Source organism: Teleopsis dalmanni, chromosome 2 (genome assembly GCF_002237135.1).
Source record: "Teleopsis dalmanni isolate 2A chromosome 2, ASM223713v2, whole genome shotgun sequence".
Lineage (NCBI taxonomy): Eukaryota > Metazoa > Arthropoda > Insecta > Diptera > Diopsidae > Teleopsis > Teleopsis dalmanni.
Window position 1 is genome coordinate 139,187,934 of NC_051847.1, and position 23,745 is coordinate 139,211,678.

Genomic DNA, 23,745 nt, shown 5'->3' on the forward strand with positions numbered 1-23,745 from the left:
GCCCTTTTTATAACTGCAATTGACTATATTATTGTTTCATTTAAATTTGATCATTTGAATAAATAAATAATAGATATTTTTTTTAGCTGCTTATTTCTTTGTTTATTTAATTTTATTTTCACAGTTTAAATACAGAATCATTTATTTTCTCTTCTTTAAAATTGGCATCACATGATTTGAAGCTTTTCCATGAAAATTCGTTAAAAATATAAATATGTTTATTTTCGCTTTTATAAATATATGCTTTCTTTTATGTAAATAAATATTTTTCTTTCGAATAACAATATTTAAATATGAAAATTCTTTTTACTTATAATATGTATGAATTTTTTTATTAAAAAATATGTTTTGAACATTTTGCAAATATGTATCTCAAAAGTGCATCAAAATTCGTCTCAAAGTGAAAAGGTGAATGTTTTTATTTTTTTTTTATAATATATTTAAATGTTAAATTATTTAAAATAATATTATTTTCTTATGTTAAAAAAAATATATTAAGTTATTTTATTGGAACGGTTTAACTATTCGCTTTAATAAAAAATCTTTGGGTTCAAGAAGAAAACTGTTGTTGCGTTTTGTGCTTAATAAGATTTATATTAAGGATGCTTCATTTTTTGCATTTTTATATGAAGGATTTAAATGACAAACCTTTATTTATTATTTCTATAATTTTTATTTGTAATTTGATATCCGAAGAGAACGGGTATTCGTCAAAAATTAGTTTTTCAAGCCCCTAATTGAGTAGGTTTGTTTTTTTTAATGAAAATTACTACAAATTAAACAGAAGTAAAAATTATTATGTCTGCTATATTCTAATAAAATTTTACTATTAATTAAAGTTATTTCACGAGTATCTTGACTGTGTCTCTAAAGTTAAATGTGTACCATGTGTATATTTTGTATGACAACTGGAGAATATGTATTATCATTTTCATAAACTGTGGCTCTTCAGCTACAAATAGGATCTTTGAAAAGTTGGACACAGAAGGTGGTAGTTATAGCGTGTTGTTGCTTTCGTGGCTGAAGATATTTAATTTTTATTTGTATAGTATTGATTTACTTATGAGGAAATATAAAAGGTATATATTAGTTCGCATTGAAGATACTCATGAAAACTACCAATGCATAGTTTGTTTTTGTTAAAATGATAGTACGAAAGTTCTTAAAATAATAATAGCCAAATCTAAAACTATGGAAATAGTCAACTAAATTTCTACAATAGCACTAAAGGAAGAAGATAGCCATAGTTTCCTAAATTATGTATATAGTAAAATTGCTTTAAAGCAAATCTAATTTAATTATATTTTATTATTTTTTATTTATTTTATTTTGTACGCCTAGTATACAATAATTCCATTTATCTGTAGGTACTTCAGTTGCGACTTATAACTTTCTTATTCAATTCAAAAAAAATTTCTCATTCTTAAATATCATCTTTATCCTTAAATTTAAAACTATAATTTAAGCCCTTTATTTAAGCTATTTTGTGCTTAGTTTCAACAAGTTTAGTTTAATTTGTTTCGTTTGACAAAAAATAGTTCATTTATACTAAAAACTATGTCTCGATCTATACCTAACCGATATTTGCTTATAAACAAATCACATTTTATTTATCTCAACATTATGCATTGCAATATTTTCTACCTTTTTCGTGCTATACAACTTTAACAAGACAATTCATCACTTAGTTTGCTAGAATATAAAGTTAAATAGTTTTTATCTCATAGAAATTAATTTAGTTCCTTTCGTAGTTTCTTTAAAAGTTTTAAAGCTTTACGTTTAATTTTAAATCTATAGTATAACGAATTATGCTAACTCTTAAAAAAAGAAAAAAATCAACGGATTAGAATATAAATTTATCTAATGACAACCGTAAGGTTATTAGCTTTAACTTAATAAACAATTTGCTCAAGTTCTTAAAGAAAACTTAAGAACCATATAGCTAACAATAAATTATAAAACAGAACAGCAGAGCAGATTTTCAGATAAACTATCTATGTTAGCTCATTACGTCCGAAGAAACTCTCCCACATCATCAACTTTTTCATATCTGGCACATCGATCACTTTCAAATCATCTGATATATTAAGGCACTTAGGCTGCCGTTTCTCAACAGCTACATGTGTTAATGGTTGCCATAATTCGGTTAGTTCAGGATCAAAGTTTGGATTTCCATAGGTAGCAAAATGTGTCCACATGCCGACCAATTTTTCAATACATTTGTACTCTCTGCTGGTTTTCTTCAACTTACGAGCTACTGAATTGTAAAAAAGATAGGAGAGATCGTCACCATGACAAGTGCCACGTACTTTTTTTCCACAACTCAATATGCGTAGATGGTTAAAATGTTTAGAGTCGAAATCGAATCGATATAAAAATGTGGGTACATCTGGAGCATGCTCCATGCGCGATAATACTGTACGGTATATTGGAAACCAGAAATATTCATGTGAGACCATCTGCAAAAAGTTATAGAAGAAATTTTAAAGCAATGTTTAATTTATTTTTTGAAAATGTGCTTACCAGTAAATATTCATGCAAAGTCTCTAAGCTAGGATCTTTTTCACCATAGTACGTCTTTCTTAACTGTTGACCATACTCTTTGCAAAGTTCACTATCACGATCCATATTAAGTTCCATTGGGACAACAAAACGGCAGTCACCCAAATCATTCAATAGTTTTGGATTTGTTTTAGTTTCTAAAAAAAAGAGAATATGAAATGAGTATATTTTTTAGATTTTAGTTATAAATTCTATATAGAGAAATTTTGAAGTCGTAATAAAAAATAGTCAATTTAATAGTAAATTGGAAAAGTTGAATAAAGTTATGCTAGTTACGCATTTTACTTAAATATATTCTATAAAATACGTCATATTCGAAAAGATTTATTTATTCAATTAAGACACTCTGTTTTATTTTTTTGTCACTTTATATCTATATCAATGAAAATTGTTTTAACATAAAAATTTTTATGAACTTTAATAAATTTAAAAAATGTTTACTATTTTCATCTCTTACCTGTATATAAAAGTAATCCCTCATTTGACACTCCACCGATAATCATAGGAATTTTATTACTCCAAGCAGTTCGCATTAATTCAATTGGTTTCTTAGGTACCACGCAATCTGGTGTTAAATAAGGTTCAATAACTGGACCAAAAGCAAAACCAATTCTTTCGCGTTTTTCCTCATCCATACATAGGTCTTCATTTGCTCTCACAATATCAGAACCCTTTGCTGTACGCAAAAATTCATAAACATCTTTTTCATTATTTTCACCTGTATAACCAGCACCAACAGCTAAGCGATATGGCCAATTCCTTTGCGGAGTTACAGCCCAGGGTGATAAAGAATTACCGGACATACAGATCGCTTTATGAAATAATCCTCTAGTCTGTTCTGTTATCATCATATAATGACAAGAAGCACCACCGGCACTATCACCAAAAATAGTAATATTACTCGAATCACCACCAAAACGATCACAGTTAGCTTTAACCCAACGTAAGGCCATGACTTGATCTTTTAGACCAGCATTGCCGGGAACACCGAAACTAGGATCCTCCATACATAGGAAACCTGTTAAAGCGTATAGATGTTAATATAAAAATAACATAATTGTTGTTATATTATTTATATGTTGTAATATTATAAAAACTCACCAAAAGGACCTAAACGATACGTAATAGAGATCATAACAACATCCTCACGTAATAAATAATCGGGACTATATAAATCACGTGAAGCTTCACCAAATTGAAAACCACCACCAAATATCCAAACCATGACCGGCATGGGTTTTATAGGATTTAACTGAAAATAAAATCAAAGAACAAATAATATTTAGATTACAATTTATACATAGATTAAGTGATCACAAAGGTATACATAGATAGGTATTTACAAGATTAATTTATTATATATGTATTACCATATTATGTATTTTATACCTTATATGTTAAGTATATGTGCTTTCTATTATTTTTCAAAATTTCAACTCACATTTTTTGTGTAAACATTTAAGTACAGACAATCTTCTGAACCTTCAGTCATTTGAAAGACAAAATGTTTTTGCAGCGGCTTTGGTCCCATGGAAGTGCAACTTCTTACTTCTGTCCATACCTCTGGAGGTTGTGGCGCTTTGTAACGTAACTCACCTACTGGTGGTTTTGCAAATGGTATCTTTTCGAAACTGAAATACGACTGGCCATAAATAGACTTCCGTTTAACTCCTTTTACGGGACCATAAATTGTACTAACTATAGTCTTTTCGCTGGTACGGTAGCGACGTTGTTGTACTTTAAAGTCGACCATTCTGAAAGAGATAAAAAATTCTTTATTTAAAAATTGTTTTCTCTATTTTAAATTCAAGAGAATTGTTATTCATTATGTAATAAGATGTTGCTATATACTATGGAAAAAAATATTATCCGTTCTGTACTACTTATTTTGAGTCGAATTTTAGGTTTTTAAAGAACCATTTGGTCTGTAGTTTTATTTTTGACAATATAAATGGATAAGAGTCACACATGTAGTATTCTTCTCCTCGGTTATGGACAATACTTTTGTGGAAGCTGTTCTGAGTTTAAGAGAATTTATAATTAATGTATTGAATAACTGTACTGTGTTTTAATAATTGTTTAAAAAAATATTTGATTAAAATTTTAATCTAATATATAATATATTATATATAACATATAATACATAATTCAATATAATTTTAATTAAATATCTTTAAATGCAATTTATAAAATTCAGTATGGATGTTCAATCGATCAATTCTCTGGGCTGACTCAAGGAAGAAATTGTCAGTGTCTGGTCTGTTGGCACGCATATAGATAAACTAAAGTAGATGTATAGGTCAGCTCACATACCCAGCGGGACTTTCAGCGCTGATTATTCAAAGGAAACTCCTAATTACTTTAACACGTGCATGTCATTGCGGGCAAGCGCTGAGTCGTTCGGTTACCTTTTCGTATTTGTAATGCAACATATCAGCGCTGACATGTTCGCTTACTTTTTCAAATTTGTAATGCAACATATCAGCGCTGACATGTTAGCTTACCTTTTCGAATTTGTAATGCAACATATAAGCGCTGATATGTTCGCTTAAATTTTCAATTTTACCTATGCTATTGATTTTTAAATACAATACTAAAAATTTTTTTGGATGAATTATATTTTATATTTATGTTTTATAAAATCAAAATATTAATATTTACATAAAAATATATAATATATTTATATATCATATTAACTTATTTACATTTTAAATTATTTATATATAATTATTTACATGTTAATTTATTTAAATATTATCTCATTTACATATTAAATTGTTAACATATTTTCATATTAATTTATTTAAATATTAACTTATTAATATCACCATTAATATGTTCAGCTGTACTGCAGGAAGGTGTTGTTTTCGTACCAAAATTTTGAAAATAATTTTCTATAAAAGAATAAAATATTTTAATAAATGCACGATTAAAATTCCCTGTTTCATTTATACCTTCTTTTTTAAACGATAAAAATTCCTCCTTTTTCTTTTTCACCAAACATTTATAATGTCTTACAGTATGCATCTATATAATACAAAACAAAAATTATAATTATCATTTTAAATATATTTACTTAAATTTGCATATACTTACAGTGAGTTTGTGTTAAATTACAAATTATATTTTATTTATATTTTTGATTTTATTTTGATTTTAAAAATCAAAAATTGTTCACTGCACGCACTTCACTAAAATCAAAAGCAGACTAAATGTATACAATGTAGGCAAAACAAGAAATTCTTAATACTCATATGCTTTTCTTCTTCATTCTTTTATAATTTCAACCCCGAAATTGCCTATGTCGAACACAAATGTCGAAAACAAAGAAAAATAAAAACGAAGAGCTATTACCTCCTCGCTTACTTTTTCAGCGCTGGCATAATGGTGCTGCTGGGTAGTCACACTGATGAATAAATACTTTATGTGTTCATGTCGTCTTAATTGTGTTTGCAAAATTTTTCACGCTTAGGGCTAATTAAATAATGCATACTTTATTTAAATAACGCTTATATTAGATATTGGGAGCTACAGTGATAGTTAAAATTCAAATAAATATTATTTTAGTATAAAATCAAACTTAAGTGCATTCACAATTGGCCTTTAATAGACATTCTTAATAATATGGTAAAGCTTATAAACAAATTTAATTAAATACTCCTCCATGAAACCGTTATTTTTTAAAAATAATATTAATAAATTATTCTAAAGATTATCTTAGTATTCAACTTTTACTTTCAGTGTAATTTATTTATTATTGTTTGTGGTTTTTTTATGTTGTTTGTGACTATAATTTGCATAATAAAGTTGTGGGCTTGGCTAAACAATGTTTGGATTTATTTTTAGTATCTTGCGATGATTTAAATTCACTGCTCTAATATTTTGACAACAAATAATCTTATCAACACTTCCTCGGTTCTAGTTAAAACAGTAAAATATATGCAAAATTAAATAAAAAACTTTTTGTTGGGCCAATAAATTTTTATTTTATATACACGGGTTTCATATCAGTGTGAAAACTTATCTGTGGTTTTTCGAATGAATCGTTTTTTAATCTTTTAAATCAGTGTACATTTTTTGAAAATTTTATTTTAATCAGAAAAATGTACGTCATTCATGTTCGTAATGATGTCGTTAACGTGACTGTAATTGGAATCAATATAAAGAGAATTAATCTTCATGAAAAAACTATTCATGTAAACTATATTTTATTCTTATTGTAATAATAATGTTAACTTGATTTACTTTTTATTTCTTAAATATATAACGCATCTTTTATTTATTCTCAGCCACATAATTTTGGATTTAGATTAGTTTTGCAACTTTTCGCTTCTTATGTTATGTATTATATATTATACAAAATCACAAGATACACATATAATAATGTATAATAAAAGTAATGAATATCCTTCTAAAAAAAATTTAAAGACAAGTCTTTCATTTTGACTCTAAAGATTTTACTGGGTTTGTAGTTTTTAGTAAATGATCCATTAGATTGGCTTAAGAATTACTTTAAACACATTTATTTTCCTGTCGATAAAACATTTTGGGCTGCTTCTTTTAAGCCTAAACATTTGAAGAAGACCAATTTATTTCATTGCAATTTGTAAGCATGCTCTTAGAAGAGAAAATGTTTTAGAATACTAAGGTGAATAAAAATTTACACTACACTTCACAAAAAATATTTCATGGTTTAAACACCAAAACCGTATTGGTTTCACCGATAGTTAGATAAAGGTAGCTTGGTATTATAACAAACTAATATTTATACTTAAGTGAATTTCGTAGCAAAAATTGCCCATACAAACCTAATCTAAATAAAGGTAAAGAATCTAATGACATAAGAATACGTTCAGATACAATAAGGGAATACCGAAGATTGCATTCTAGTGAATTTGAGAGTGTCAGCACTTTTTCGAAGTTATATATTCGGTTATTTAAGAGATTTGTTTGCGTTCAAATGTATTTATACTGAGAGATCTGTTAGCATTTTTGATATTGAGTAGAATCAAACTTTTTCAATGGCCTTACAGACTTGGCGTTACCCTTGCTTGCTTTACTGGATTTAGTAATTCTAAGTATTAATGCAGTACAATAACTAAATATTTCGGTTCTTATTTAAGGATTGAGTTCATATATTTTTGCAGATTTTGAACAATTTTGAATATACTAATAGTACATTCACACTGTCTTACTTAGGCACTTACTCATTTATATTAATAAGTGAACGTTCACATTATTATGAGCTTATTTATGCAGCTTATGGAACAGAATAATATGTCACACAAAAAAAATTATATATATTATTGATATATTAAATCATTTATTGATGAATTTATAAAACGCTTGTGTTCTCAGTATGTTTGTTAAGAGCTCAGCTGTTGATGTTTACATTTTACATATAAAACATATAACAAATATTTAAAATTTTGGTAATTTCCCTTGTAGGAAATTTATTTTTAGAGGTTTCATTCGACATTTTTCGCCTAAAGTGAGCTGATTTATTAATAATGAGCTCATTTATATGAAAGCTATTTGTATGATAAACCATTCTCATTAGTAACCTAAATGAGACAAAGTGAATGTACTATTAAACAAATTTTTAATATATTGGATACCAATTATCTGTCTATAACTATAGTGATTATTACGTTGATATACGAAAATTGTTCTATATAGACTACAGTATTTGATGTAGTGGATACGTCACTTGTGTCCAACAAATTCATTATAATGTACATAACAATATTAAGTTTCACCACGTTTTACAAAATAGTTGGGAAAAATTTATAGTTATTTACAGATATGTGTTATGTTGAATATATAAGAATTTGTTTTAAAATTAATGCAGTGCTTTCATATTAGTTTATTATTATATTGAAATTAAAAAACCTGTTGAATGCAAATCAGTTTTCGATTATTTCAACTTCTGCCACTTGACACGTTATCATAAAAACTCTTAAAAATTTCCGATGCTGAAAAAACACAATATGTGTTATGTATATGTGTTTTATAAATATTGTTTGATCAACGTAATCAACTAATTAAAGCTAAAAAATCCCTATAAGCAATAAATAATAAATACGTCAAAATAGAAATCATTTTATGATTTTACAGTCTGTTCAGGAACTAAAATATTTATATTATATATAGCATTTGTTTAAACTAAGATCAATTTGCTTTCGAAAAATAATCTCTTTAATCAATTGCATATGAATATACTAAAGCTATTGGTATGTAGAATAGTTCTTCAGACATTGGCCTAGTAACATTATTTTGCATCATCTAGTAAAATAGTTCTGATTATACGCGAGATGTCTACTAATTCATATGCGGTCTTAGTGTAAATATTTGCAATATTATACATAAAGAGATAAGCTGACTTTAAGCTGATATTAAATGAAATTTAAATTTAGATTTTTATTTTTGAATTTTTTTGCTTAGTTTCTATCAAATATATTATAAAAAATATAAATATTTTTTATTTCATTTAATTCACACTTATGACATCTCTTGAACTGTGCTTATCAGTATGCACATGACAGAACATTTATGATTATAATTGCTATTTAAGGCAGCAATCAGTTTGCGGACATGTCATGTCTGAAATTCGCACTACAGTTGAAATATGCATTATTAGTTAACAGTAATAGAACAGTTAAAAATGATCTTGTTTCAGGTCTCGTATAATCACTATAATCAATACCTACTTTAAGTAAATTGAGGGCTAATTTTAGGATACATACTCTTAAGTTTCTCGATTTGACACTTTAGTGTAGGAATTTGAATTGTAAGCACTAATCAGTAGGTGTAATATCGAATACTTAGTATCAAGTATATGAGTACATTGTAAAACTTGCTGTTAGTCTATACTTTTACACACACAGGATAATCAAAAGTGCATATTATTAAAACTAACCCGAAGTTATGAATTTTATTTTATATTACAGAATATATGTTTATTTGTTTATAACAAAAAAAAATTATTAATAATTATTACAGTATAAGGTAATTACTTATAATTATTACAATATAAGGTAATATATTGTTCAGGTACTTCATCATTTCAACCACTATAGTTGAAACTTGATTTAAATTCTTACAAAACTTATATTATAATAAAGAAAAAAAATATTAACAGAACATATTTGTATAACTGTACAGTATTCATTAATATAGAAATTATACAAATACTTTTTAACACTCTTGTGTTAAAAAATTCAAGAAAAACAATTAGACATTTAAGATCCATTAGGAATATACGGGGCAAGACCAATTTATATTTTTGTAGTTACTTCTTTTATAAATCAACTAAAAATAATTACTTCAACTTCCAGAACTTAATTCAAAAGGTTATCTTTTAAGAAATCGAAAATGCAGTTGACTTGAATGTAGAATTGGCAGTGAGAGAATCATTTTCGATGCATTCTACGCTTGACTATTCGTATACTATTTGTTCAAGAATATGTAGTTGGTAGGCTTATTAGGGTGAAATTAATAAAAAGTGAAAAGATTATTATTAAGATGTACTAGAATAGAATAAATCAAATTTGTAGCTAATGCTAAGTACTTCCGTATCTTCTTTAAATAGGAATTTCGAAAATGTGAGCTTAATATTTCCATGGAGTTTGTTTGTGTAACGAATAGTCAATAAAACCAAAGTTAAATTATTCCATTAAAAGTAAGTTATTAATAAAATTTCGAACAACGAAAACAAATATATATAATTTTTCCCATATCTTATATGCTTAATGTAGTAATTTTTACCCACTAACTTATTATTGAATGCATAGTGTATCAGTATGAAGATTATATGTCGCGTGGACACTGTTTTAATAAAATTATTTCAAGCAAAATTTCCTTTCTAGTTTGACACTTCAAAATATAAAAATAGTAAAGAATTATCTTAACAGAAAATATCTGTTTTATTTTTATATAAAAATAGATATATTAAACAACAATCACTAAGGTGAACATTAATATATATTGCAGGTTTTTAATAAATTCGCCAAGAAAAAGTTATTTTATTGTCTGATGTCATTCAATTGAAAAAATTTCCATAAGCTGCTATTTTGATAATCTTTGAAATTAAGAAAGATTAATTTTATAAAGTTGAAAAATAAAATTAAACCCAATTGGGTTTAATGTATATAATGTATATTACCAAAAATAATAAATTTTTTAACCAAACTTATAGGATTTATATATTATAACTACATTTAATAAATATAACCATAAATTTAAGGAATGTGATAAACTCTATATTTACTATAATATAAATATTGTTATATTTCGCAATCCAAGTTGTTTCTGATATAAACCAAACCTATTCTGTTGGTTCCTAAATAAATAAGTATTCAGATTATTAAAATATATATATTAAAATATATATATAAATATATAGATCACATACTTATTTTGATAAATTTTGATATGTAAGAATTGAAATTGGTTCATTTTTTACTTCGTTTGCTGGGAAGTTAAAAGATTTTTATTTAAAAATTCCTTCCAAAGGCTAACTATTTGCAAAATACATACATGATACTTAAATATGTATAACATATATATAAATATAGATAATTATTACATTATTAGATATAGATAATTATTAGATAATTAGATTAAAAAAACCGATTTTAGAAAACAAAAGTCAATATTCGTTTGAGCTGAGTTGAGGTAAATAGGTTCAATATGATAAATATACAACAGCAACGATGTTGTTTTGTGTAATATGCAGTTCGTTTCATTTAAATGGTTAGTGGGGTATGTTGATTTTTTGATTGCAAATGAATATCTGCAAATTTTGTGTATTTTTGGTGATTTGGGAAACAACTATTTATGAGAAGCGAATATTCATAAGAAAGTGTATCTACTTAGTAAGGAATAAATTTATGTGTCTGCTTTAATTAAATAATGTTAGGGACATTTATTTTTGAAATACGTAAGAAGTTATAAAAAATAAAAGTAACTGAATTCTTATTCTATATAAGAATGTATATTATTTCAATTTAATTTGTGTTACAATATATTTGGTACTATGCACAAAATTTGTCCTTACTATTTGTAAATATAGCATTAGGATTATAGCAAGTTGGATACTCCTGCTTATACTTATGGAATTTGCGTTAAGAGATCGCTTGATAAACATTGTTTTTTTTTTATCAAAAATAATAAATTTAGTTTCTGTTCACACCTGTTAGACACAATTTGATGAATCAGTGCAATTAAACATTATCAGTATCTCTTCTATCTATAAAAACTTTGGACTTAAGCAGAAATAATTTTGACTATACATAAACAACATTGAAATTGTCAAAAAATTATTGATAATGTTTGATAAAAGTAACATAAAGTTCGATAAACTAAATAGAAAATGACTCAAAGCAAATAATAAAAATGAAGCCAATAATCAAAGTAATTATAAAATTTTTAGTAAAACGTTAACACAAAAACCACAAAAAATAATAAAGATAAGAATTATGAATTATAACACAGAAATAGCACTAAAAACACAATGTGCTACATAAAAAAATGTGAACATAAGGCAGGTGCCTGTCTTATCGATAAAAAAAATTAATTACTGTCAATATTTAATTTAATGACGAATAACGTCCAACAAAATTAATTAAGTAAATAGTCAGAAAAACAAAAAACTCCCAAAATATAATCATACAACGTTACGTTTCAACATTTCATTAGTTCAAATTTATGCAGACGTCATGAGGCGTAATGCCGTCATAATGTCAAAAAGTAGTATTTACTTTGCGTAGAAACTACGTAAAAAGTGTTGTGTGTAGCAAATAAAAATTCAGTTAATGACGCCGTCATTTCTAACAATAAAAAAGAAAAATAAAAAATAAATTTTAAAAAATAACAAAATTTCTGAAACGATTTTAGTAATAAAATTTTTTTTTTTTGTTTTATTTTGTTGCAGTTTTTTTTAAGGTGAAATTAATGTAAAATGTCGGCTTGCACGCAAAAACCAAATAACATTTTTATGGCAAATGCTGTTAGGCGAAGTCATCATCATTATTTTTATAAAATTAATTTGGCAGCAAAGCGTTTGAAGCGCTTTTATGTTTTGCGTAGCCATTTTCTAAATGACAATGTATAAAATGGATTAACTTTTTTTCTTGGGTGTAAAATGGTTACGCAAATGAAACACAATAAAATCAGCTCTTTTTCTATGATTGCATTAACGTCAAAAAGGTGGACGGAGTGTTGTAAAAAATTGTGTGGACACAAAAAATATCACAGGTTCAAGGACATAAAGTCTTTTCATTCAGAAGCGTCAAAAACATCCATCAACATTTGATAACTGTGCACTGGAATTGTGTCCTTTGCCATTTGAAGTAACATTTTAGGTTCTTTCCCTCTTCGCATTCAGAGGAATTTGTTATGCATACAATTCTGTTGTTAGAAAAATACCCCGAGGATTAATGCGCGAATGGAACTCATTTGATTTCAGTATTATTATTTTTTTTCTAAAGATCTTTGTTTGCTATGACTTCTTCATTAATAATACAGAAGTTGTCATTAAAATCGTAAGAATGAAATATTGTTTCAATATTTAAATTATTTTCTTTAACTTGATTTTCCTGTTCTTCTTTTGGGTTTTTGGTTGTTCAGTTCTTTTTGTTAGCAATGTATTGGTTTTTATTTTTTTTTATTTTGAAGCAATATATAATATAAATATTATTATCATGTTTTATTCATTATTCAATTATTTTTATTTTAATACTATTTTACCAAATTATGGTAATGAAGGATTTATATTATCTTTTTTTAAAAAGAAATTTCAGTCTTTATAGACATCCATTGAAATAAAAAAAGGAATATTAAAAAAAATATACATATAAATTTTCAGTATTTTGCAACAATTTTATGATAGACACGGAAGTATCTGTAGTACACAATAACAAAACTAGTCTCATACGACTAGTCTCAGCATAGAAAAAGGTGGAAATATCTGGTAATAGAAGAATGAAACTTTGATTTATCAAAATAAAAATTGAGGACAGTCAGCGGAATGTCCTGAAAATAAATAGATTTTTGCACTATGTAGTTATTTTAGATCAATGAGAAAACAGGATTGCAAAAGAAAGACAACGATAAGAGATTGATTACTGTATGTTTAAAAAGAAGATGGCACGAGATAAACAAGAGATCATAACTATGGAATATTAGAAAAGTCATGGAATAAGTTGAAATAACACATGTTTAGTTTCTCATACAGTTTATAACAATAAACTTTGAAGAATTTAAATTTAGTTAAAATTATACTAGTAAACGATGAATTTATGGAAGTCATAGAATGGAAAGAACAATAATAATTTTTTCTCTCCTTTTAGCTGAGTCTTCAAAGATTGTCAGTATAAAATCTAAAAGTCTGTTCATACCCGACTATTACCGATTTCGGTCTGTTGTGAATCAATATACCACCGTTTATTAAATTGTATTTAACTATGGTACTTTATAGAATACCTAATTTTTGTATTAGGTATTTTTTTATTTTATTTTAGAAACGCAACACATGATTTAATGAATTTTTGTTATTCGCCTAAAATACACTTCCGAAGAGTGATTTTTAGTATGACACTTTCAGTGCGATCGTTTTTGATAAATTCCAAATTTTCAATATTAAAAATGATTTTACCATTCTCCTAATTTTACTATAACCCAAAATAGCCTAATTTAGTATGGTTGACTTATGTGATAGTCAACTTCTTGTATGTTATTGTTTGATTTATAATCTAACATATATAACTACACACTCTGGAAAACCTTTATTTATGTATACATATGACTGAAATAAATAAATATTTTGATAATGTAATAAAGTTTCAATGAAAAATTAATACTAAGCTGAAAAGAAAATCAATACAAAATATGGCTTTTTATACTAATTTATATTTATTTAAAGTTTATTATATTTTTGTTTAATTAAAGATTATCAATTTTGTTAAATTAAGTTTATTGACAGTTTTATAAAAGCTGTTTAAATTATTTTAATATACACAATCTCTAATATTTAAGAATAGCAAATTTTTATTTATATTTGAATATAAGTATTTTTGTATTTTTTTTTTTTGCAATCTGTCTTCATTTATGTTATATTTTTAGTATATAAATTAATGAGGGAGGTGTGTTTATTTTGGCCTCATTCACAAACGTACGCAAAGTTTATAAAAAATTTTAAACAAAGCAACAGATCACTATAGCCATATTATTTTTTTATAATTTTTCTTAATTGTAAAAGAATTTCTTTCAGATTTCAGTGATTTAAATTGAAAATACCTATTTCTTGGCGATAAATTTCTTTGAATATTTTTTATTGTGTAGGAAATACTTTTTTTTTCTACAAATAAACTGAAGCAAAAAAAAATTAAATATTTTTAAAGGCTATTTTTTTGTATAAATCGAAAGGGTAATAAGAATTCACTGTCTTGGAAATTTTAAAAGTTTCTGATATTTATACAAAATATTCCATGGGTCTCTGTTGAAGTTTCGCAGATTATCATACTCGTAGTCTATATGGAATGGCATTTTTACAAACATTCGAATTCAAACAAATCTCGGCAATCTGTTTTTGAAATGATTCAAATTTCCTATAAATAGTACTATGTTAAACTTGCAAATTTTGGTTAATAGGGTGAAATATTTGAAAATGTTTACAAAATTATCGAAATGATATTAAACAGGCTTGTCTGCAATGTTTTTTTTATTAGATTTCAATATTTTAGAAGAAAGTCGCAGAATTTTAAAAGAAACAAGCGCCTATAAACTGACATAAAATGACTTTAATTTATAAAATATAATTAATAGTTTATAGATAAGATACAAAAATTATGAAATATGATTAATTTTTGTGTCAAAAATTTATAAAAATAATGTGTATTATATACATACATATATATATATACAACAAAAATATAATATATGTAATTTGTTAATTTTTTTATATACAAAAGTTTCGATATATAAAAACTACAATTGAAAAAAATTATAATGTTATAAGCACCTTATATAGATGTTGTTGTACAAAATTTTGGAAGTTTTATTTAATATATTCTGTGTATATATTATATATTTATAATCTCAGTAAAGAGTTATTTTACTTTTTGTTTAAAATTTTGGAAGTTTTATTTAATATTATGCCTATATATTATTTATTTATAATCTTAATAAAGATTTGTTTCACTGTTCTGAATATAATCGAATTTTGAAGAAATTTCACATCTTCTAGTTTTAATTTTTATAAACAAATTAATATTGGTGGATAGAATTTGTAACACCCAGAAAAATTCAAATTGACTTAAATGTAAGACTTTGAATTTTAATTTTAAGGAAGGAGAGAAGGGAGTATAATTGAAATTTTAATTGTTAGTAATAATTGCGGATCTCTTTTCCTTAGTGATATGACATAACCGTCTTCTACAATCGTTATTAATCTTTAGAGTGTTTCTTTCAGTTGTTTTAGATCACTTCTTCTTTGGTTTTATTTATATATTTCTATTATTTGGTATAGTATTGTTTGAATTTCGTTGTCTTTTAAATTATTTATACTGCTACCATTTCTTTATGAAAGTACTTATATATATAATATAATTATATATATAATTTCATTTGTATAATTTGAATTATACAAAACTAAGTTATTAATGATTTTTAGTGTCAAAAGGTCAATTTTTTTCTCAATATTCTTAAAAGGTGCTCCCAACACTCGAATCCACAAGTTATTTCTACATAAAAATACAAATTATATATTTAATTTGATTTAAAAAGAATTTTAACCTACTACTTTAAATAAAAAAAAAAATTTTATAAATATTAATTATATATTCTTTTTTCAGATAAATATATACAAATGGAATAAACGTAAGTAAATGTAAAATAAATGTTTTTAAACATATTACTTATACTGATATTACTCATATTGATTATATGAGTCTGATTTATTCTGATTTTGATTATTATTTACATTCTGATATAATTTTTAAAGTTATTTTATTAGAATAAAGTATTAGTGTTGCTGTTAAGCTAGACTTACTTTGTATAGTGACAAAGAAGCTTTATTAAATTTTTAGAAGGGTTTTCGAATAACAAAGAAAGAAAGTTATTTTATTAGAAAAATTGTTTTATAAATTAACAATATATAAATTATAAATTACAATATAAGTGCAATGCTTTGTTTCGCTTTTTTATTTCATATATTATATTACAATGTTTTTCAAATCCTATAAGGTTTGACATAACTATTTACTTTTTACAAAACTAATTAGTAGTGTATTTTTAGTCATTCAAATAGTGTTCAGAAAGGTATTCAATAAGTTTTTTATTTAAACTTAGTATGCTGAGTATCCCTATTAAGCTGCATTATAATTTTGTTTTGTATGGACTAAAGATAAACATCGGGTTATTTAAATATTTCTTTAAGATTTATAATGCGATTAACTTTTAACTATCAAAATGACTGTTTTACATATATTTATGTTTTTACATATATTTATAGTTGTTATAAATAATAATAAAGTTTCAAATTGATTATCTGCTTTATTTATCAGATTGGGTCTAGTTATATATTTTTTCAAAGTTGTTAATTGTCCTCAGAGAACAAAAATTCAAATTTACTTGCAGAGGTAACGTTCCTATTATTTTAAAGCCCTTACACAATATTTAGAGATTTATGACGTAGTAGTGTATAGTAGATATATCAAAAATTAGCCAGAATTAAATGAAATCTGTTCCATGTTTGGCACAAAAGTTTTCAAATATTGTTTGGTTCTTTATACTGAATTTTATTATATATTATAAATGGTATATATAATGTAAATAATAGCTTTATTACCTATTATGTTTATTAAAACTATACAATTTTAACTTTGTAGGTATTCGAAAGTAGCTATAAAAAATGTTACTTAAAAGCTGAAAACCGTAATATTGACGATTTTATTTAATTGATTTTTAACTTCTATGCCACAATGACTAGTATAAAATCGTACAAAATTTTTATCGCATTTTTTTGTCTTCCAGAAATTAACTTTGTAGTATATAAATTTATAATAAAAAAGAGTGAAGTAAAAATTTCATAAAAAAATTTTATCAAGCCTTATTTAAATTTTTTCTTATTATTAAAATAATAAATAATAATGAATAAAGTTTTAAGAAGGATTATAGTTTAAGGAAAACATTATTATTTTAAAGCTAAACTAAATTAATAAAAAAAGATTCAAATTCGTTATTTCATAAAATTTTATTTTTATTTTTTAATAAAAAACTACACTATAACTATATATTTTTTAATATGTGGTTTTTAGTTCAAAATGTGGCAATAAGTTTTTTTTTAATAATATTTTTTTCTATCATATATTTTTTGTAAAGCACTATTCTGAAATGTGCAAACAAATTTTTCACAGCATCGTCAGCAATAAAATTTTTTTCCTTTAAAAACAAGAATTATTTTGAAATGAGACATTTTCAAAAATTAAATTTTTATTTTTTTTTAAGGCAATAATTCATATATAAGTATGTAAACATTACCATAAGACTCATACGTATCTAATATATTGTAGAATAGCAATAAACAAATAAAAATGATTTTTAATGTCTTTTTGAGATACTAAGCCTAAGCTGAAACAAATTTCATAAGTATTTTTCATTCATATACAATATACAAGTGTAATTAATTTTATTTTATTATACAAACAAAAAATAAAAACGAATAAAAAGCCAAATAAATACATATAAAGAAATTAATAGCACGCCAGTTGCTTTTTTATAGTCAAAAGATATAAAATTAATAACATATGCACACTGCTGTGAGTGAGTTTTGTATCTTTTTTGCGTCTAGTGTAACGTTGGCATAAAATATGGTACTTCCTGTATTTTATCTTGAAGAAACCAAGGTCAAATGTGTTCTAGCGTACAACATCCTATACACATGACCTTGAAATCTGTTTATTGTTATGATTTTTCTCAATGTAATGACATATCTTATATACATATCTACGATAACTCTTGCATTTGAAGAACCCATTTTTGTTGTTGTTTCTTACTTTTCGTTGCATAAAAGCTTTTGCCTATGTAGCTAGAAATATCCTGTTTTCAGAATAATGCAGGAGCTTTTTAGCTGTGGTTGTTTAGGAAATTTGAAGATATTATATTATGGACTACTGTGTAGTTAGACAGAAAGCTTTATTTTGCTACTATTTTATGAGTAAATAAACTTACTTTAATATATTCACCATGTACTTACATGCTGGAAAGTAGCAAAAATGAAATACACAGGATTATTAAACGCCAAGGATTTTTTCAAGGATATTTTTTTGCTATTTTTTTCTTTTAACTACAGGCGGAAATTATCAAGAGTGTGTTATATTTTAATCCACTAAGTTCACATTTGAAAAGATTCTAGTTAGAGGTCCTTAAACGATCAATAACCCAAATTTTAAACCAGTACTTAGCAGCAGGTTGGAGAGGTCTATAGGTTTTATATTCAGCAAGCTAAATCTAAATCTAATGTAAGCCCGGCTTCAAGTACTTGTTAGTTTTAAGCATTAGTATTGATTTGAAATAGCAATGCGTTCAGGCAGTCATACGATCTGCTTTAAGTTTTTCTATGAAAAAGTTTTGTTTTTTCCCTAGCTATATATATGGAATTTTTGAAGATTTGCAACATTAGTTTTTTTAAATTTTTTATCAAAAAATGTTAACTTCTTAGCTATAAAGTGAAATGGTTTTGAGCATATCAATGTTATTTAAATAAATTTTTTTGTAAAGTGTCGGGCTTTGGGACAGTTTGATATCCACCAAGTGGCCTCGCTGAAATGATTGGCCGAAGTAGACATAACATTGGGTCCTTTTCGTTCTTCGATACTCGGATATCGAATTCCGAAAAGAGCTTTATTCTATTGAATACATCTTGCTTGAGTGATAATAGTTATCACTATTACTATTGGATTTTTGGGTTCGTTTTGAACTTCGTTCATTATGTTGTGTTATATTAGTGTACCCATATACCATATATGCATCAGCAAATAATATTTCTGACTTTTCTATTTTTTAAAGCGTGTTTAGACCGAATTTTTAATTATTTAAAACAAGTTAAACTTTTGTAAACCAGACCTGTTATTTATGTCAGTTCATTCTTAGATTTTTGTAGCTAATCCAATAATGGACACAATTTCAGGAATAGTTGATCTTCTACTCCGTATAACTGCCATGACATTTACCAAAGCCAAAACGCTTATTTTTATAATAAACATAGATTTCAATATAACAATTTTTGAAATATTAAAATAAATTTTAATAGTGGAAAATATTTTATGTCTGTTTATTTGGTTCATGTCTTTTATGAATTTAAATGCTATATAAAATTTAAAATAATGTTTATTTTCTATAGTTTTTAATTTTATTTTATTTTTACTCATTTATTATTTTATGGACTATAAAATAAGAAGTTTGGGTGGTATACAATTTTATCTCTGATATTTCGAAACTTTATTTGTATAATAAAACTTCAAGTGTTGACTTGAGTTCTTCCCACTTGGCACAAGAAAAAACAATTTCAAAATAATTATTATTCTATTCCATCTTCTATTGTCTAAGTTTCTTTTAACAATTTTGCTTTTATATATTTTTTTAATAATTTGAAATGATTTCATCAATTGAATTTTTTTAAAATTGTTTGTGAAACCACAATAAAAATGATTACAAAACTGTGATTCTCTTGGGCTTACTTCATCACTGAGGCAAGACGTTCTATAAATATTAACACACAAATTATGGCAAGAATCTAGTGAGATCACTTTCAGTTTCTTATTTCATCAAACCCACGCAGAATTGCAAATGAAATAAATTTGTTTTGCGATTTGGAAACATATTTGGACTTTTATTTTGTAAAATAAGCAATTTTAGTGCTTAAGACATCAAAAATTAGTAAAGTTACTTGAAACTATTGAATATCAACTTAGCAAATTTTGTATATCTAATAAAAATGTCCAATTTCTTGTTTTAGAAAATGTAGTTACTGAAATCAAATATTTATCAAACTTGTTATAAAAATTATATATTATATGAAGTTCACAACAAATTCACAAAAAGACTGGATATCACATAACTTATTCTTTTAGATACATAAAAGGTGTAAACCTTTTTTGAAATTTTGTTGAATAATTTTTCATTTTTGTTGAACTAAATCTATATAATAAACACAAAACACAAAAAAAAATCTACACCTGTACAAACAATATCTTAATTACTTTTCACAAAATTCACTCAACTCATTTCCTACAAAATCGGACTCTGTTTTTCTTTTATGCAAACAAATGGACACCTTGTCAGTGACTGTGGAAAGCGTACAAGGATACGCCAACCCCGTAGAAATCAGAGAAATAACCAAATCAACAATGTCATTAACGAACACAACAGGAACTACAACAACAACGATGATGTTATATGTATGAATGATAACAAGTAAAGTTCAGTGATGGTTGCATGTGCGAGTAAACAAATTTCTCCAAATGAAAGTGGGGGAAAAATAAACAAAAGAAAAACAAACAAAATATGTTTTTCCACAGTACGATAATACTGTGGAGAAGGGTGGCAACATTTTGTGTTCTATGGAAAAATTATGTTAAACATAATACCGTGAATTATAGAAAATTTGTGAAAATTGTAGCTACTTTCATCGCGTAAAAGTGATAATAAAAGACATGTTTACTTACAGGGTGTTTTTGTAAGTTTATGTAAAATAAAATTTCTTCAATGTTGTGGAATATATATATGATTAAATATATTTATACAGTATTAAATAACACATTAATATTTAAACTATTTGCATTTTTCAAAAGTGAAAATTTTAATTTTGTTAAATTTAAGTTAAAAAGTAGTTGTTTTAATTAAATCAATTAATGTTTATTGTGAAACTTTAAAACATGGTTCTTTATTCAATAGCTATTTCTACTAAAATTTGAATTAAATAAGTGTAAAATATATATTTTGTATTTATTTTTCAAAACCGCAGATGTTAAATAATAAATTGCGTAAAAATTTCATAAAAAAATATGTTTATTTTCTATAAGAATTTATGATTTGGAAGAACCCTACGAAACTGATCCAACAACTTCCTGCTTTATAGTTTACAGGACAAGATCTTCAATTAAGTATGGAAATAATAATAAGCTAATAGAAATAGAAATAAGTTTTGAATGTTAATCAATTTGAACAATATTTCTAATTAATTGTGTACTCTTTTTTCGTAAATAATTTTTAAAGTGCAAGTTTCAACTAAATGTTTAACTTATACCCGATATGTGTATGTATATAATCTCTCCCACTCTCTCACACTCTTAGTGTAGAAATTAAGGTAGACTTCATAACACTATTCTGTGTATACTTAATATAATAAAGTGAGTTTGTTTCGCTCCGTATATCGAGAACGGTGTTTTATGTTGCTCGGATATATAGATATTAATACCCAGACAAATTCGATGCATAGACCCAAAATCGTACTGTCTTTTATTGTTCTAATATCCATTTTTGTTAGTTTGTAGTCTATGTTGTCTATTCCAATTTAGTTGTTAAGTTATATTGGAAAATAATCATAAACGAGATCTTAAGCATAATTTTATACAATAAGTGATATATATAATAATAGTAATATATATATATATAATATATTTACATAATACATATAAACATAATATACATATATATTATGTGAATATATGAATAGTTTTAATCTATATATATATGTAATAAATATATAATAAGTGAAATAAAGGATTATTATTTTTTCTGTTAAATTTCTAGTAACTTTCTTGTTGTTCTAATATTCGTTCGTTGTAATTAATATTTTATATATGGTAATAATTATATAATTTTTAAAAATATTTTTTTGTAACAGTTCTATGATAATTATTTACCTTACTACATAGAATTATCAAAAAACGATATTCTTAAAAGATTTTTAATAAAAAAACAGTTCTTTCTATCATATTATCTTTGCTAATTAAATACAGAAAATGATAATATATGTCTATATATTATATATAAGTATATTTGTGAAATACATAATTAAGTCTACAAGAAGCTTTTCAATTTTTTTTTCAAAAATATAATTAATTTATACCTTAGAGCTTAAACTATCTGTACGGATTTAGTGATAATTGCCTCAGGTTAGAGCTCATTAAGATAATAAAAATTTTCTTCAGCTTTGGGATGTAGAAAGAACAATAGTGAATAATATTACATGCCATGTGTCGCATTTGTTCCAGAGGGTATTCACATCCAGAGGTAATTCGAAAGCACAATTAATATTCATATTTTATGTTTGGTATAAACTTTTCCAAAGATGCTTATACGTCATCAAGATTCATTGTATAACATATTTCGTTTAGATTGAATATCAAAAATTTTGTCAGTTTTATTTCTATTTTATCAACTATAATAATTACTTGGTACGTGAGTAGCATCAAATGCAATAATTTTTAAGCATCATCAGCAATTGAAATTCAAAAGCGGAAACCAACTAAATGATTGATTCATAAATAATTTACTTGCTTACTGCATAAGTAATTTTATTTATATATAGAAATATCATCATTACTTAGTATTATTTGTTACAAATTAGTTTGTTACACTTACTTCAGTCCAAGTTTAATTTGATCAATCGTAGGCATGCTGGAAGCCATATTGAAGGTCGTTTAAGAGTCTTTAGTTATTTTTTTCTTTTTGTTTTTTCTCAAAATAAAAAAAATTTGCACAAAAAGTATCTAAACGTTATGGTGGGCTTATAATTTGCACTATTTGTTGTTTAATTTTTTTAAAGCACTTATAGTAAAATTCTCAAAAAAGCAATATGTTTACTAAGTAATGTTTAATATTATATAATATAGTAATTTTTTTCTTATGTATAGTTAAATTTAGAATTTTTTTCTTCTTAGTTATAAAGAATTTATTATTTTATTTAAATAAAAATTTAATTTTGTTATATCAGTTGCACTATAGATAAATTTATATAATTAAGCGCATTTTCGTGTCAAGACTACAAGCACTAATTTCAAACTTATGCCTTTTTGTTATAAAAAAAAACGATTAAAATTTCATACTATCCTTATGGCAAGCTTTTCATAGAGTCCTGTAAGCTTAAAAGCACTTTTATCACATTGAATTCCTAACAAC

At 25.2% G+C, this 23,745-nt stretch overlaps 1 protein-coding gene across 1 annotated transcript; it reads right to left on the bottom strand.

Moving 5' to 3' along the window:
• Nucleotides 1-786: 786 nt before the first annotated feature.
• On the bottom strand, nt 787-23,388 carry LOC119677959 (esterase B1). The gene is made up of 6 exons (XM_038089548.1): nt 23,209-23,388; nt 4,004-4,316; nt 3,664-3,814; nt 3,020-3,580; nt 2,524-2,699; nt 787-2,459 (listed from the first exon to the last, which is right to left on the bottom strand). The coding sequence occupies exons 1-6, from the start codon at nt 23,253-23,255 to the stop codon at nt 1,995-1,997; spliced, it is 1,713 nt and encodes a 570-aa protein (XP_037945476.1). The 5' UTR covers nt 23,256-23,388; the 3' UTR covers nt 787-1,994.
• Nucleotides 23,389-23,745: the final 357 nt, after the last annotated feature.